The 17,624-nt window shown below is 41.2% G+C and overlaps 1 protein-coding gene across 1 annotated transcript in view; it reads right to left on the bottom strand.

Moving 5' to 3' along the window:
- LOC116838877 (sodium channel protein type 5 subunit alpha-like) overlaps positions 1-17,624 on the bottom strand; it is a 351,647-nt gene that overhangs the window by 155,457 nt on the left and 178,566 nt on the right. Inside the window, exons 14-16 of the mRNA XM_075062179.1 lie at positions 12,610-12,848; positions 6,679-6,852; positions 4,425-4,778 (exon numbers count right to left, since the gene is read on the bottom strand). Of these exons, the coding sequence (XP_074918280.1) occupies positions 4,425-4,778; positions 6,679-6,852; positions 12,610-12,848 (767 nt within the window). The remainder of the gene's footprint in view (positions 1-4,424; positions 4,779-6,678; positions 6,853-12,609; positions 12,849-17,624) is intronic.

Here is a 17,624-nt window from a genome sequence, read left to right as displayed (position 1 = left end):
GAAAGGGAAATGTCATTTCAAGTGTATGGATCAGTGAGAAAAACAGCAGGAAGAGAAAAATTGGAGGAGGAGAAAAAGGAAGCAGCAAGGTGTGTAGAGCAGGCAGAGGATAAGGAGAGGAGCATTAGGAAATAAAAGGCAGGAGCAGGGATAGAGTCCCTATAGTCCCTTTTAAGGCCTGATACAACTTCCATTAAAGTCAGTGGGACTCTTGGCTTTCCTTTGAAAAAATAAGCTTCTAAATCAGAGGCAGTGTAAAAAAGTAGGTCTCTTGTGGCTCAGCTCAGTTGCTCTTATTCACGTAGTATATAATAGTGCATCTCAGAACAAAGAAACACCAGGAAAGAGACAGCTTAGTCAAACTCCCCTCACAAAATCATAGCAGGTAAAATTTTGCCTGAGCAAAGAGAAAGGCCTTGCAATGCAGGGCCAGGCTGAGGCACTTGGCTGCCTGATAGGAACTGCAGTACTCTCACTCACTGCCTTCCCTCTCACCCTGCCCAGTCTATCTCTTCGGTCCCATCCCATGGTCCTGTCTCTCTTTTAGCTAACTAACTGGCACTGAGAAGTCTATTCAGCGCTAACTTCTTTAAACTTATTCTGCATGTGTTCTTCCTTCTTTCCCTTTTCCATCACTTCGTTCTCTGCCATGCTTTTGCCATCAACCATGCCCCACTACTTTTCTTTCCTCACTACCCCAGCCCTGCCCATCACTTACACTCACTGCCTCTCTTACAGCCCTAAACCAAATGATGACCCAGGTGTGAAGCTTCTTTGATCCTCCCCCTCCATTTGTTAAACTTCTGAATACCTTATTTTTAATTGCATTTGTTTCCATTTCATGACTTTAATGCACAATTTACACGCATGATTTATCCCTGTCATATAAGACAATAAATTTGCACGCTAGGATCTGTAAATCTGTATTTATTCATGCCATATATAAGCAAATAAAAAAAAAATTCATTTCCTCCAAGCTTATAGAAACTTTTAAATTTTAAGAATAACTGAAACGTACTAACATCAAGAAATTGAACTTGTTGCACCAACACTGGGTGACCAATATTAAATCATGTATCAGTAGGGCAGCAGAGAATTCCGTGGCAACCTTATAAGCTAACAGGACATTTTTGGATCATGAGCTTTACGTGGGTGAAACCAACTTCGTCAGATGATGTAGTGGGTATTCACCCACGAAAGCTCATGATCCAAAATGTCTGTTAGTCTATAAGGTGCCACAGGATTCTCTGCTGCTTTTACAGATTCAGACTAACATGGCTACCCCTCTGATACGTTACAGTAGGTGACAGACTTAGAATGTTAACCCTAGTCCTTTAGTTCAAAAGGTCGCTCTTTCGCTATTGCCCTCACGAACAGAAGCACAGTATCAGAGAGATCCAAAAACTGGCCAATGGCATTTTCAAGCGATAAAATAGAAAATGACGTCAGTCTCTCATCGGCCATTGTTGATTAAAGATATGTTTTAATGAGTCTGAGCTTTGAAAAGCTGCGCTCACCAAACAGCTTTCACTGCTTGTGAAAGTCATCAAACAGTATGTGTAAAACATGGCAAAAGAAGTAACAATATTTCTTTTATATTGTTGCAGAAATAGGGATTCAATAGATATCTCTGGCATCTCATTAAATATGTCCTTCGTTAGTCACTACTTACATTCAATCCCTAAAACACAAATACACTTTCACAATTACACAACAAAACCAGGTTCACAATATTGCAGCAGGGCTCTCACTTAACTTCAATTCAATCTTATATCTCACTGTCTGACTGGTGATGCCCCACCCCTTAAATACCTGTAAGGGCATGGCTGACAACATTCTAGGAAGCTGGAGGAAAATGTAGTTCTCAGAAAGTCTGGAAGGTTCCGTGAGATTCTACAAAAGTCCAGAACATTCTAGGAGGTTAGTGAAAAAATGAATCCACATATGGAACACCTGAAACATGTTACTTCAAAGATTCTATTTTCCCTTTTCTCACAAACAAAACAGCACCCTGAGCCCAGCTCCCCCCATGCTCGGTACCACTCCCCATCCCAATTGAAGCCTCTCCCCACTCACTCTCTGCCTTTCTCACACACCCCACACCCCGTCACAGCCTCTCCCCCTCACCACTCACTCCCCACCTCTCTCACACACCCCACTCCCAATCACAGCCTCTCCCCTCCCCAATTACTACATCCCTCTCACAAACCCCCACTCACAATCACAGCCTCTCCCCGCTCATCCCCTGCATCTTTCATCACCTCACTTCCAATTGCAGCATCTCCCACTTCCCACTCACTTACTGCCTCTCACACAGCGCTACTCCCAATCACAGCCTCTCCCCACTCACTACTTGCTTCTATCACATCCCCACTCCCAGTCGCAGCCTCTCCCAACTCACTCCCTGCCTCTCATACACCCCTGCTCCCAATCACAGTCTCTCCTCACTCACTCCCTGCCATCTCATACACCCTCCACTCCCAATCACAGCCCCTTCCCACTCACTCCCTGCCTCTCACACACACTTGCTGGTCCCCCACACAACTATCTGTGTTTTATACACAATCCCCCTCTACACACAAGTCCCCTCTCACTGGCTAGCCTATGAGACTTTCCGTCACTTGGGAAAGGGAGTTTCTTTCAGATTGTTCCATTTTCTCTACAGGAGAGGGGGTACTTCTCACTAGTCTCTTCCACACCCTGCTCCTTGAAGGGAAAGGTGCTGTTACTGTTCCAGGAGATGGGGACTAATCAAGGCTTGGTATGCCTCATCTGGTCTAGTCTCAGATCAGGGAGGGTCTGTTGGGTACCAATAAGCCAGGCAGTAGGGAATCTGCCTAAGCCTCTGCTTGGGGTGAGAGGCAGGGGAGTCACAGCTGCAAGGTGGGGAAGGGAAAGGAGATGCCATAGGGAGGGTTCTTGCACCTAGGGAGAGGCATCTGCTGCAGGAAGAGAGTATAGTTACTTTTCCATGTCTGGTTTCTGTATTTCTTCTGCCACCATAGACAACTGAATGGTTTGCCTGAACTGCAGGATTAGTCTATGGAAATGTACATTGAATGTCAATGAGGTCAGGCTCTGTCAGACCAGTGGGGGAAATGAGTTGTAGAGTCTAACGCCTTACTCCATCCTGCCTCAGGATGCACAAATGAAGGGACTGTCAGCAAGTGCTCCTTCACTGATGTCTGTTGTGATGGAATACGGGGAGAGAGGCTGAAATGTCATGCCTGGATCATCATATCTTCTGTAACTGGCCCTGATTCTCTACTTACAGCGCTACAAATTCTACTGAAGCCAAAACAGTTTTACACTGTTTTATCAATGGAACAAAAGTAGAGTAACAGAGTGGTGAACCAGGCTTGACATATGCTGGCATAAAACCAATTTCAGACTACAGTTTTCATTTAACCTGAATTTACTATCATCCTTCCAGAATTCCATTTCAAGGAACCTTCTGATTAGATTCTCTATCCTGCATGATAAGAGTTATAACCTGAAAACAGAGAAAGATGAGCTTTCTGTTTCAAGAATGTTGACATTTGCATATTTCTAAGTGTGTCACAATCGTGCATCATGTGATGTTAAGGCAGAAAGAATATGCATTAAAGGTTTGTGAGAAATGAAAACGGGGGAAAAAACAGGCTCCAGGCACATCTAGCTTTTTTTTAACAGAAAAGTTTTCACTCGGTTTAACTAAAGCAGGCCAGTTCAAACCTCATCTAAGCCATGAGGAGGCAGTTCCTCTGCCAGGCACTTACATTATCACTGCAGTTAGAGTGTTTTTAAACAAAATTGTCCATAAAATGACAGCAGGGACATAAGATTCAGCCTTAATAGGTTCAGAGCTTATGTAACTCATTCTTTACTTATGGAATATTCTGCTAGAAAACAAACAAGGAAGCGACTTTACAGTAAACATAACCTAAACTCCATAGACCAAGCAGGCTACACATATTCAAAGACAGTGCAAAGACACAATGTTAGCTGTAAAGTTTGTATGTTCTTGTCCAAGAATGAACTGAACTAAAAATAGCTTCTGGTATGGAGACAAAGTGAATTCACTCTTGTATACAGTACATGGCCCATGAATCACTTACATCTGACTAAAACACACAAGCCTTTAGTGGAACTTAAGTAAAAGGAATCATTATCATCAATTCAAGTTCCTTTTTTCTACTGAAAACCTTTATGTTCCTCTGAGAATTAATGCCCAATGTTTTTCAAAATCAGTAAAGCAATTCTGCAGTTTTTGTCCTTGAGAAAAAAAGTTCTTTGCGTGAAAAAGAAAGGAGGCAATTTTCCAGAAAGTAACAAATATGAAATAATATCTGTGCATCATGGGAGATCTGCAATGTCTTGAGAGAAAAGGGAGTACATTGGCATAAAAACAATAGAAATAGGAAAAAACAATCATGAAAACTCACCACTAGGTTTCCTATCACCATGACCAGCAAGAAGACGAGAAGGCACAATGGTTGCCCAGCTACTTCCATACAATCCCACATGGTTTCAATCCATTCTCCACAGAGAATTCGGAATATAATAAGGAATGAGTGGAAAAAATCCATAAAATGCCAACGTGGCTTACAATCCTCAGATATTTTACAGCATTTTTCAGCATATTTTTCCCCAAAAAGTTGCATTCCTACCACAGCAAAAATAAAGACTATGATCGCCAGAACCAGGGTGAGGTTACCCAGGGCACCCACTGAGTTACCAATGATTTTAATGAGAGTATTTAAGGTTGGCCAGGACTTTGCCAATTTGAAGACTCTCAGCTGTGAACAAAATATAAAACAGTGTCAGTTAATAGAACAACAGACATTTCTGGTACTGAATTTTTAAAAAAATGGGTATAAATATTAAATATTTTTAATACTAGGGAACAATGTGCAGTACAGAGTGATTTTAGCAGCAGTTTTGTTAGACTCACGATAGCCATACTTACTACAGTATAATTTGTGCTTCTTACATGACAGACCATGAATTTTTTCAGAAAATATGCTATTCAGCATTAGGATTAGATCGGTGTGTCCACCTTTCCAGACTACTGTACCCCTTTCAGGAGTCAGATTTGTCTTGCATACTCCAAGTTTCACCTCACTTAAAAACTACTTGTTTACAACATCAGACATAAAAATACAAAAGTGTCACAGCACATTACTATTGAAAAATTGCTTATTTTCTCATCCATACCATATAACTATAAAATAAATCAATTGGAATATCAATATTGTACTTACATTTCAGTGTATAGTATTTAGAGCACTATAAACAAATCATTGTATGAAATTTTAGTTTGTACTGACTTTGCTAGTGCTTTTTATATTGCCTGTTGTAAAACTAGGCAAATATCTAGATAAACTGATGTACCCTCTGGAAGACTTCTGGTTACTCCTCGGGGTACAGGTACGTCTGGTTGAGAACCACTGTCCTATGTGGCCAATTCCTTGCCACTAAATGTTAGGGGCAGAGGATTGTGAAAGCAGGGAGAGAGAACATAACCTCAGTCCTTAACATTACCTTTTCTGTTCCTGTGTCTCAAAAAAGATAACTTTCAACAAGCTGCCTGGACTTTTAAGGGCCCAATCCCAGAAAAGGGGGGTGCAACTCCTGTATGTTCCTGAGTAGGCCTTAGCAAGATGCTGCTACCTTTCAATCCCAGAGATTCGCCTCTGTACAGAGGACCATATAGGGTTACCAACGCTCCAGGATTGGCCCAGAGTCTTCAAGAATTAAAGATTAATCTTTAATTAAAGATTATGTCATGTGATGAAATCTCCAGGAATACATCCAACCAAAATTGGCAACTCTAGGACCATAAGGCCTATAAATCACCTAAATCCCACTTAAGACCTATTTTGAGGATTTAATGGTGCCTAGGCCTTATACTGGCTCACTGCACAGGGGTTAATTTAATCCCTACTGAAGAGGGTTTGCAGGTGGCATTCAGCCACTGGCAACATCAGGCCATACTTTTGCAGTTTTCAGGGAGCAAATATTTATAGATGGTAAAGTTAGGGCAGTTAAGTCTTCTTGAAAAGAGAAGTTGTTTTCATGCTCTTGCAAAACTTGTGAAGCAACATAATTGGCAGAATGATTAGCACAGACATCTTGGTACATGAATGCGACACAAGCATCAGGCTGGCAAGAAAACGACTTTTCTGTTCCAATACATCAACAGATTCTCCCATTAATGGAGTATCACCCCCCTGCACATTTAAAGGGATTGACAGTGAAGGATTTTCACTGAAAGACAGGTTCTGTGTTTTGGTGACAGGTTCTGGGGGAAAAAATCAGTTTGTGATTAATGCAGGGCTATCCACTTTTGCAGTGGCATGTTTATTATGTATATAAGGAATAAAAAACCTGTAAAGTGACATCTTACTAGCTCTTGAGCTTCACAGTTCATTAATTATCTACCGACTTTTCTATGCAAACTCAGTTTATATATGTTGCAAGTAACTGACACAGCTAGACAGAGTCAAATTCTGTTCTCATTTACTCTGTTGTAAATCTGGAGTAATTCCATTTGTCACATAGTCTATAATTAGTGTCACTACAGGCATTCACTAATTTGTAAAATTTAATTTCCTATTTAATGAATGTAAATTTAAGAGGACCTAATAAATTCTTGAAAGGGGTTATGTTTTGCAAAAGAGAATAAGGAAACATTACCAATCTGAATGAGCGTAAAACAGACAGATTTCCCATGCTGGATAAACCCAGTTCCATTAGGCTTAGGATAACAATTATACTGTCAAAAATATTCCAGCCCTGCTGAAAATAGTAGTAGGGATCTAAGGCAATTATTTTGAAGATCATTTCCGCTGTAAAAATCCCAGTGAAGACCTGTGGAAACGAAAGAGGAAGTGAGATCAGTCTGTAAACACGTCTCCTGTCACGAATGATTTCCTACCGATACGTTGCATTAAAATATAGAGACAATAACATTTTACCAGCAAACCTTTCTTCTTTCATCTCTAATGTAGTGTCAGTACTTATTGTCAGTATTATCAATATTCTGGCCTTGTCGGATCCTTTTACAATATTAGTATTGCTGTCAACAAACAACAGGAGGGAATGAGCTATACTTTTGAATTAAGAAACTAATTTTCAGCTCCCTCTATCACACAAACAGATATCAATAATAAGGTGAGAGAATAAAGGTGCTTTTTAAAAGGCTTAAGTCCGCCAATTTCAGTGGGGAGGTGAGAGCGATTGCATGACACAGTTAAAGAGGTACTTTTGGTTTCCAGCATACCTGTAGAGTTAGCCCTTTTGTTTCTGTTATTGCACGAATCCCATGCAGCATAGTCCTCGCACTTTCAGGTTACTGCTGGCAGTGATGGTGATTAGGGACTCTAATTTGAATCTTATTATTCTTTTAAAAATAGACACGGCAATTTGCTTTTGAAAGTGCCTTGAGAACACTTTGTTTATTTATAACCTCCTTCAAATATTACACAGTGAAACTTTTTTAATCTGAACATTTTCTCTGTAAAACATACACACACTTATGGAGGGAAGCCTGTTTGTTGATGGCAAACCAGATTTTAAAGGAGGTATCTTATTTGAACCCATACTCACAAACTGTGAAAATGCCAAATCTAGTGCTTTTAAAAATCCCTTCAGAACTGATTTAAATATGTAAGTACAAGGTTGTAAATAGTCGGCTTAGAAGAGAAGGTAGTATGTAGACACACAGTTTTTCAGAAACTGTTTTATTTTGAATCTAACCCTCTGGTGAAAGGTGCACACAACTATGTGTCTTGAAAAATCATCTACTGTATTTGCATATTGCAGCAGCTGATTTTCCATGATACAACAGCCTATGTCAATGCACACTGGAGATCAGAAGATATGTATATGTTATGGACTTAAGTTTATCAGTAATGTTCACATAAGAGGAAATTCTGTCTAACCTATAAACTACGTTTCTGCAATAGTGCTCCAGCAAGACAGATTAATGGGCTCTAAGTAAAAATTAGGAAAACCAAATGAGATAAGGGAGGATCATAGAGAATTATAAAATGGTATTGCTAAGGAACAAATGGCCAAACCTGCATTTGAGGAAGCTGCAAGATTTACCCTACAATGCTTGGGGAACGAATGAACAGGTAGACTTCCATATAGCAATTTTATATGTTTCCATATCTAAAATGTCTCTCTTTCTGATCAGGAAGATAAAAATTCTCTGTTCAAAACAATTTCTCTGCTCAAAACATCCTTCTTAAAAGACCAACATGCTAAATTACTTCAGCTCAGCTGGTCTCCAGCAGTGGTACTGCACCAGACAGACTCACCTCTGATTTTCAACAAGTTAACAATTTCTGAGTCACTGTGGTTAGAGATACTTAGTATTCCAGTGAGTAAAAATTCCATGGGGATATTAAACACCATAGTCAATATTTGTGACGTTGTACCCAGGATCCTGACTCAAAAACTAATGATATCATGTTGAGCACATCATGCAATTGTCTTGCTGAGGGATGACTCAGGAGAAACAATTTCTTTTTAATCAACAATCTTTTGAGATGGAAACTCTAGGGCTAATAAGACATCAGAGCTTCTGAGGGAATCAGAATCTCTAAAGGCAGAAATGACTCTTTTGTGTATTAGTTATGAATTCCAAGCAATGTATCACAAAATCACTGGAACTTTGTTCAGTGCTAGCTGTGATTGTACAAAAAACTGCTTTCACTAACTAATCATCCAGATAGGGGATTACTTGGACATTATCTTAAGGAGTGGAGCCATAAACTGGTATTGGTTATGGTATACGATTATGGTAAGTACTAGTGATGTTGCTAACCAATCTCATTTAGATCCATAATCTCTTGATTTCTTTGGAAGGATGAAAAATATAGAAAATATTACTCTCTGGTGTTGAAGAACTGGCATCACTGTAGGTAGCCTGGTCAGATGAAGCATGCAGAGATATGAGTATAATTCTGCTATTTTTCTTGATACCAAATAAAAACATTATCTTCTTTAGACGATGAGCCTGAGAAGTCAGAGAACCAGAGCTTTGTTGCATAATTCTATGATGCAAATCATATCAGAACTGAAGCTCTTCCATGACTGATTCTCACAAGTGTCAGATGAAGAGTTGCACTCTCCCTTCTTATTCACAGAGGATAAGGACACTTGTTTCCTTTTCTTTCTATTGTTTCTTTTATGATTTCTTTAGAGAAAAAAAGCAAATGGTCTTTTATTCCCTATTATTACCCCCCATGTAATACTATCCTACCTGCTAGAGAAGGGATAGCTATAGGGGAAACTCTATCAGAAAGCAGCGGAGAATTACTAGCATTTTTTAGTTTGACTAGGAAGAAAGGAATCTTGATTTTGCTCCTTTAGGAACTTGCAGCGAGGAGACTTGAGACAGACTGAGATTCTTCATAAAGTCATGCTGATAACTGGAGCCGGTTGGAAAAATTCTGTTGAAACGTTGTTTTATCAGAATTTGCTGATTTGCCGAAATCGAAACATTCTGAAGAGACTGTTTGATCTCAGCGATGTTCCAGCAGAACTTGGGCAGGGCTTCTACAGACCTTCCATCAAAAACCTGCCAGGTTTCCTGCCAGCTCACCTGCCTGGCTCCTCAGCATCCCAGCTGTTGGACTGCCAGTCCAGGGCTTTAGGGCATCGGGGCTCTAGGGCTCCCAGGGTCCATGGCTTTGGGGCAGCCTGCTATGCAGACTGCCTCTGCTTCCAGGGTCCATGGCTCTGGGACAACTCACCAAGTGAACTGCCTCAAAGCTGGGAACTCCAGAGCTTCCAATATTCACAGCTCCAGTCAGCCAGCCTGGAGCTGAGGCTCCATTCCCTTTTGTGGAGAACTTTTGACATTTGGGGTTTTCATTCGAAATCGAAACAAAACCAAATATTGAGCTATTGAAAACCTTGGTGAGACAGAATTACCTTTCTGTGCCCAGCTCTACTAATAACCCATTTAAGTTTGGGTTTAATAAAACTGAGGAGGAAGGGCCCAGGATGGTCTTGAGCCACTGATATTTCATCTGAAGAACTGTCCTTTCACTGAAGCCCATTGCAAACAGCACTGCAAGAAGAATGCCTGCTTGGTTTTATTTTTTCATCATTACCACAAACAAGAGAATTGGCTCCAGCACAGCAGTACTGAGAGACCTGGAGCAAGATAAGGTCAACTGCTTTTCAACTTCTTTTGTTTCCTGTCTCTGTTTTCTCCTCTACTCAGAGTGGTTGCACATAGGTAATCCAAACTCTGCCAGGCAGAATTGTGGGGGAGTCATATAGGTGCTGCTGGAATCTAAAATTACCTGTAGACTGGGTGTGGCAGAGCGGGCACCCCAGCGCCCCTTTGTGGCAGGGGTAGGATGGGGTGCTGGTGCCTCACCACTCTCAAGTCCTTACGTTTGCCTCACTGTGGACAGTCAGTGATGGCTTCTTGGCCTTCCTTCCTACTATCACCCCGTCCAGCACGGTAGCACAACCTAGTGGTCAGAGCCCATATAAACCCCCTTACGAGCGGGGTAACATGGCCTAGCGGCCAGAGTCCATCTAAGCCCCCTTACGAGCAGAGTAGCGCAGCCTAGAGGCCAGAGTCCATCTAAACCCCTTATGAGCAGGGTAGCGTGGCCTAGTGGCCAGAGTCCATATAAACCCCCTTCATGGTTCAGGGGTGAGGGAGGGTAGGGGGACTTGGGACTGCCCTCTCCACCGAACCCCAACCCAGCGCCCTAGTAGTGGCAAGCTCCCCTTGCCACTCACTCGGCGGGGATCTGCCCGCAACATGCCGAATGTCAATACAGCTCTAAGGCCGTTTGTTTCTAGAGTTCCCCGGGTCACTTCCTACCACGAATACTTGGTCATCTGCGGCAGGGAGTCCTCCAGTCTGTTCCTCTCTTGTGGCATCCTCTGGCGGGGTCTCAGGTATTGCCTCGGCTTGGCTGACTCCCAGATCCTGGCTCGCAGGCCCTCCTCTGCAGGAGCTAGCGGCATGTGTCCTTCCCCTCCAGTGGTCAACCCAGACTGAGCTGATCTGCAGGCTTTTATATCTGTTCTCCAGTTGGAGCATGCCCAGCAGAGCTTCTGGGGCATGGCTTCCTCTGCTAGGAAGAAAGAGTTAATCCCCGCCGTACTAGTGCGAGGCCACTCTGCCCCGTACACTGGGCAAGGGGAAAAGATGACAGGTCAAGTGCAGAGCAGGGAACATGAGCATCTTTGCCCTGGGGTGTCAGAGTGGGCAGCTGCAGAATTGCCACCTGATCACATGCTGAGAAGCCCTAGGATCTGGGAGACCTTCATTTTGTCCCAGTGGGGAATAAGAGAAGGCATCAAAATTCCTGAATATGGGTCTGCTGTTAAGAGGAGCCAACGCAGCTCAATTAAAGGGCTATTTAGCTCCTTTTATAGCTGATGCTATCCATGAAGAGAAATAACATAGATCTTGGAGCAAGACAGAAGCCCCTCACTGACCATAGCTACAAAGGGAAATATCTCAAGACTGAACAGCTTAAGATCTGGTGATGGGTCTATCTGCCTAGTAAAGTAGTTGACACTTCTGGAGGAAGCCAATTGGCACAGTTTTCAGACTGGAGAGAAGTAGTGAGGGAAAATTCCGTATCTGGTGGTCAGCAGTTTCCAAGAGAAAAGGATTACTCTGAGAAGCCTAATGGTTGCTTCTCTCTATTTGTACCTGTCAGCTCCAGGAGTCCATGTTGGTGGAATTGTATGAATGGACACATATATACTTTCTCAGTATTTCAATATTTGATTAGTACCATTTTTTTACAAAAATGAAAATAACCTTAAATCCAGTATGTGCTTCTTTCTGGATGATAATCTGTAGAATATACTGTCTTATTATTGGCTAATAGTTTCAAAGGTTTAGTGATTCTGAGTGCCTCAATTTCTGAGTGCCAAACTTGAAAGCCCTTAAAAGAGCTTGATTTCCATAAGGTGGGTGTTCAGCATGATCTTAAATCAGAGCTCTGTAGATGTCTCAAGCTGGGAAGCCCAAGACTGAGAAACCTGTTGTGTTTAGTGTGTAGGTGCTGGGTGGTCTTGGTGCCCTATGACATACAGGAAATTGGACTAGATGATTTGGTGGTCCTGTCTGGCCTTAAACTTTATGACTCTGTTAGACACTTGACTGTAGTATAACTATAAAAGTGATAACTCAAGGCTGGGGCACTAGCTTATTTTTTCCATAGGATTCTTTAACTTAAAAAAATCAATAATATTCAGTGACCTATACATCCTTATTATTGATTTTTAAAAACTTTTTAAGATCCTTCTTGCTTCACTTCCTAGAATAGTTACCCACTGGAAATCTATTGGTCTCAGCAGTGAAATGATGCTTTACTGTCCACTAATGAGCAGCAGAGTATGCTTGCTTAGTGACAGTAGATACATATCCTTTCTTCGTTTCTCTTCAAATGCCAGGAGAGCCACCAAATAAAGCAAGCTACCCTTGCTTGGCATGACATGTACAAGGTTGTGCTGACAGCACACCAAATGGGTTCTTCCTAAGACCTCTAGATCCAATAGTTTTCAGCCTTAAGAACTTGAAAGAGCAGAACTAAACTCTCCAGATATAATTTTGGGTTCAAATTCACTTACCAGATTGCCTACGTAAAGCATGTCATCAAACTCTTTTGTCATCTTGTAATGCTCCAATGCCATGAAGAGAGTATTCATCACAATGCAAAGGGTGATCGTGAGGTCAGTAAATGGATCCATTACCACAAACTTCACATATTTCTTGATTAACAACCACAATGGACAGCAATCCCAAATGAGAAATTTAACAGTAAAATAATTCCAGCATGGAGGACATCGCTGTTGTGATTCCTCAAGCTCTAAGTGAGAAGCAGAATGTGAAGTAATAATCAAATAACACTGAATTATGTGACAAGAGAATATTTTAAATGTATCAAAGCACAGAAGAAAACCCACCAGCATCCATCTAAATGACCAAGAATGACCAAGAGGAGTGAAGATCTGGAACAGCCTTCCAAGGGGAGCAGTGGGGGCAAAAGACATATCTGGCTTCAAGACTAAGCTTGATAAGTTTATTGAGGGGATGGTATAGTGGGATAGCCTAATTCTGGCAATTAATTGATCTTTGACTATTAGTGGTAAATATGCCCAATGGCCTGTGATGGGATGTTAGATGGGATGGGATCTGAGTTACTACAGAGAATTCTTTCCTGGGTGCCTGGCTGGTGAGTCTTGTCCACATGCTCAGGGTTTAGCTGATCGCTATATTTGGGGTTGGGAAGGAATTTTCCTCCAGGGCAGATTGGCAGAAGCCCTGGGGGTTTTCCACCTTCCTCTGCAGCAAGGGGCCTGGTCACTTGCTGGAGGATTCTCTGCACCTTAAAGTCTTTAAACCACGATTTGAGGACTTCAATAGCTCAGACACAGGTTTGATACAGGAGTGGGTGGGTGAGATTCCGTGGCCTGCGTTGTGCAGGAGGTCAGATTAGATGATCATAATGGTCCCTTCTGACCTTAAAGTCTATGATTCTCTGATTAATCTGCTTTTTAATAGACAAATAGTCCTACTCCAACAACTCTTTGAGGACATGGATTGTCTTTATTTTTTACATATTGCACAGGACTGAGCACAGTGTTGACATAAACCTCAAAGCCTATAATGCACTTCCCCCATAACCCGCCGCTTCCCGCAGCTCCTGTTAGCTGGGAATGGCGAACCGCAGTCAGTGGGAGCTGCCCGGGGAGGGGCGGGGGACTGTGCCTGTGGACGGTCAACGTAAATAAAACGTCTCACGGTCCACCAGCGGATTACCCTGATGGGCCACATGCCAAAGGCTGCTGACCCCACTCTAACGTCTCAAGAGTAACAGTAGGAAACAATAAAATTACAATAGTAAAACAAAACTAACTTAATATGAAAGGTCAGATTTACTTCCCATTTCGCGGTGAAAGCCTAGAATGTGGGGGAAAGAGAACACTGTATCTGGCTAATTTAAATTTACCTCACAGAACTGAAATAGAAGGTAACCATTTTTTAAATTGCCTAAATCATATTAACAGAAGTGACTCAGGCACTTAGGAGCTTGAGAGCTTGTCTATACTTACAGCAGATGCTATGCAGGCTGATGGGAGAGCTTCTCCTGTTGGCGTAGGTCCTCCACAATGGACAGCAAACCCTAGCACTGTCTACACTGGAGGTTAGGTCAGTATAATTACGCCCTGGTCTATATTACACAGTTAGGTAGGTGTAAGCTGCCTTACATTGACCTAGCTGTGAAAGTGTCACTACATGCATTTGGCTACTGCTGATAGAAGTGCCTTTCTTCGTCGATTTAGTAACACCACTGAGTGGCGTAGAGTCATGGTGGATGTAATTAGGTTGACGCGATGTCAGTGTAGTCACTGTGTTGCTTACGTTGAGTGTTACTGGCTTTCAGGAGCCATCTCATAATGCCCCACACTGACAATATAATCGATAAAAGCGCTCCTGGTGAGTATGAGCACTGTCAACATAAGGACCCAGGTTTAGCGATTTAGTAACTGCGCTGGCTGCATGCCAACATATGTTAGGTCGACATAATTTTGCAGTGTAGCAATGGATTTTCCACACCCCTGAGAAACATTTATACCGACATAAGTTGGTAGTGTAGACCTGGGCTAAGTCTCATTAAAAGTCAAGAGAACATAAGTGCCTAAGTCACTTTTGAAAATGGTGCTTAGGCTCCTAGGTCACTTAGCTGCTTTTGAAAACAGACCCTGAGATCCCTATTTTCTCTGATTTTCATCATATTTCATCCATTTTAATTGAACAGGAAATAATTAAAACGGCCTCTCAAGCATAATTTGCACAGACCAGTGAAACAAATAAAAGAAGCCAGTTATCTGCTTAATGATTATTATTAACAGAATTATCTAATGTTCCTCTTTTCTGGTTCCTTTATGGACATGGAATGCTGGTTCAAGGTTTTGGTCTATATAATTAGAACTCTGACTGATAACAGAACTTCAGTCAACCAATTACAATCTGTTTATAAACAGCCAGCAGCCTCTATGCTCTTCACTGAGCAACAAAACTACAGTATCACATATTAGGATTCTACTAGCAAACTTTTAAAAATATAGGATGAAATCACTGAAGTCACTGGGTCTTTAATGGGGCCAGGATTTCACCCATGAGTTTGAGTTTTCTGTCTGCATCCCACAGGCCAGATTGTATACTTTGTACATAGGCCCTTTCTGAGTCTGGAATGAAGACCGCTGTCCCCAAAGGTGAGGAGGCTGTGGGATATTATCCTACGTTCTCTTTCAGTCACATAACATTTTCAGTTATGTAGAATAATGCCTGTGCTGATGTCAAGGTTTCATATGCCCAAGCTCCTACAGAGTCTTGTATCAGTCGATGGCCATTTTTACTGTGCAAGGAATTGGGTGGAACTGCAATGGAGACCTTTCTCATGCTGGCCCTGATTCAGCATGGGACTCGAGCACGGGTTAGGGTATATGCTTAAATCACTTGCTGAAGCAGTTCCACTAATCAAGTAGTTAAAGTTAAATATGCACTTAAATCCCTTGCTGAATCAAGGAACTGATCGTAAAAGCATCCCCATTCAAGTTCCACCTCCTTTGCGCAAAAAAAATGACACACTTGAAGTTAGCCTTTTAGAACTACTCATGTGCTAAAGTTAGATACAATTGATCTCAATGTGCTAGTGTGGACTATATTTTAAAATGCTCAGGACCCAGTCTAATGTCGAATAAAGCCAAAGAAAAAATTCCCATTGATTTCAAAAGGAACTGAATTGAATACACAAACTGCATTAGTTATGTACGCATGTGCACTGAAGCTTATAATCTTTTGTAACTAGAGCTAAGTGAAATTTTTATGCAAATAATTTATTTGCTGAAAAAGGAAGATTTGGGTCCACAAAAATGATTTGTGAATTTAGGTCCATTTTGGCAAATTATTTCAATCCGAGAAAAAAACTCAACAACAAAGAAATGTTGAATTGGTTTGTTTTGGAATTTTGTGAAATGAAACATTTAAACTTTTTGTTTCAGAAAAATGTTTCATTTCAAAATTTACTTCAATTTTATTGAAAAAAATTAAAATGTTTTTAAAACCTCAATATTGAAACAAAACATTTTATTTGACTTTATTTTTTTACTTTTCAATTTTGCTGAACAATTAAAAAAATTTCCATTTTCAGTCCACCTGAAATAAATTTTTCTCCCTGATTTTTCAGTTTGGCCTCCACATCGAAAGTATCAGTTATCCAGTTGGCAGACTGTTGTTAATGGGACTGCTATCATAAAACTTACTACTCAGTCAAATCAAACCAATTTTCCCTGGAATACGCAAAGACACTTCTTTTCAAAGAGGACTATCCCCCTGGCAAATTTTAACTTTCTACTTCAGTCTCTTCAGCACCAGAACACTTAAAAATAGACACAAGGATCATCTTTAAGCAGGGATGGGATTTTTAAAAAAACTTTTCTGGTATTCAAACATCCCAACCAATTTTACTAAAAGTTCAGATACAGAAATTTTCCAGGCCTGTTTCTAGCACTCCTGTTCTAATAAAACAAAAATACAGATAGTACTTACTATCTACTATATCCCAGGAAGAGTGACCATCATTTGTCAAAAGAATTTAAGGGTAATAGTGGATGCCTATAGTTAGGCATCAAACATTAGAGCATACCAGCTAATTAATTTAATGCAACTTTTTCTAACTGATCTAGCTTCTTACAGATTTATTGATTTTGGCACCATAGCTTCATATGATAAACACTATGTCAGCTGTATGACTATTTCTTACCTACATTAATTTCTGAAAGCCATGGCAGATATGACAGCCTTTGTTAAGGGTGAACTGCAAAGGGAAAAATAAAATTGGACTCATGCCCATTTTTTGCTTTTTTCTGGTGTATAAAGAACACACAGAACATTGGTTTTGTTTGTGGTTTTGTTCCTGCTTGTTTTTTTTAAATTAGAAATTCAGGTCCTTTCTAACTTGTAGGATTCAGTGGAGATCATAAGAATAAACGGAATGAAACACGTGCAACTGACAGAGAGGAAGGTGGGTTTTTTTTCCAAACTATTTAACTCATTGGACCAGATCTTCAGCTAGTGGATTTTTGATGTTGAGCCAATGGCCCTTTGCTGCACAGAGTGATCGTATTAGCAGCTGATGAGTTGTGCTGACTCCAGCTATGGCTGGTCCCTTTGGAAGTATAGGCTAACTGGGGTTAAAAGCACCATGAAAGTCGGGTTAATATTTTTTCTATATGGATGGTACTTGAGTTAGGGGCAATACTCAAGTTATTACTCGAGTTATCTGGACTCATTGTCTGCTCCTCTCTCCTGCCTGTGGCCTGTACCCTTCACCTGGGAGAAACCTTAGCCCACAGTAACTGGTCTTTAGCCACAAGAAGTTTGTATTCCCCTGGACAGGCTCTGGGGGGGTTTAAAAGCCCACTTCTACACGACACCTGATGCTGGTGGTGCCAGGGCATATGAATAGATGTTGGCTGCCATGGAAAGAGGAGCAAGTGCAGATAAGCCTGCTCACCTCCCTTCTCCATGACCAGTACTGCAGTGATATACTTAGTTCAGGCTCCCACGCCTACAGAAT

The sequence above is a fragment of the Chelonoidis abingdonii genome, chromosome 2, assembly GCF_003597395.2.
Source record: "Chelonoidis abingdonii isolate Lonesome George chromosome 2, CheloAbing_2.0, whole genome shotgun sequence".
Classification (NCBI taxonomy): Eukaryota; Metazoa; Chordata; order Testudines; family Testudinidae; genus Chelonoidis; species Chelonoidis abingdonii.
Note: the sequence above shows the minus strand (reverse complement) of the source record. Positions and strands in the feature narration are given on the sequence as shown.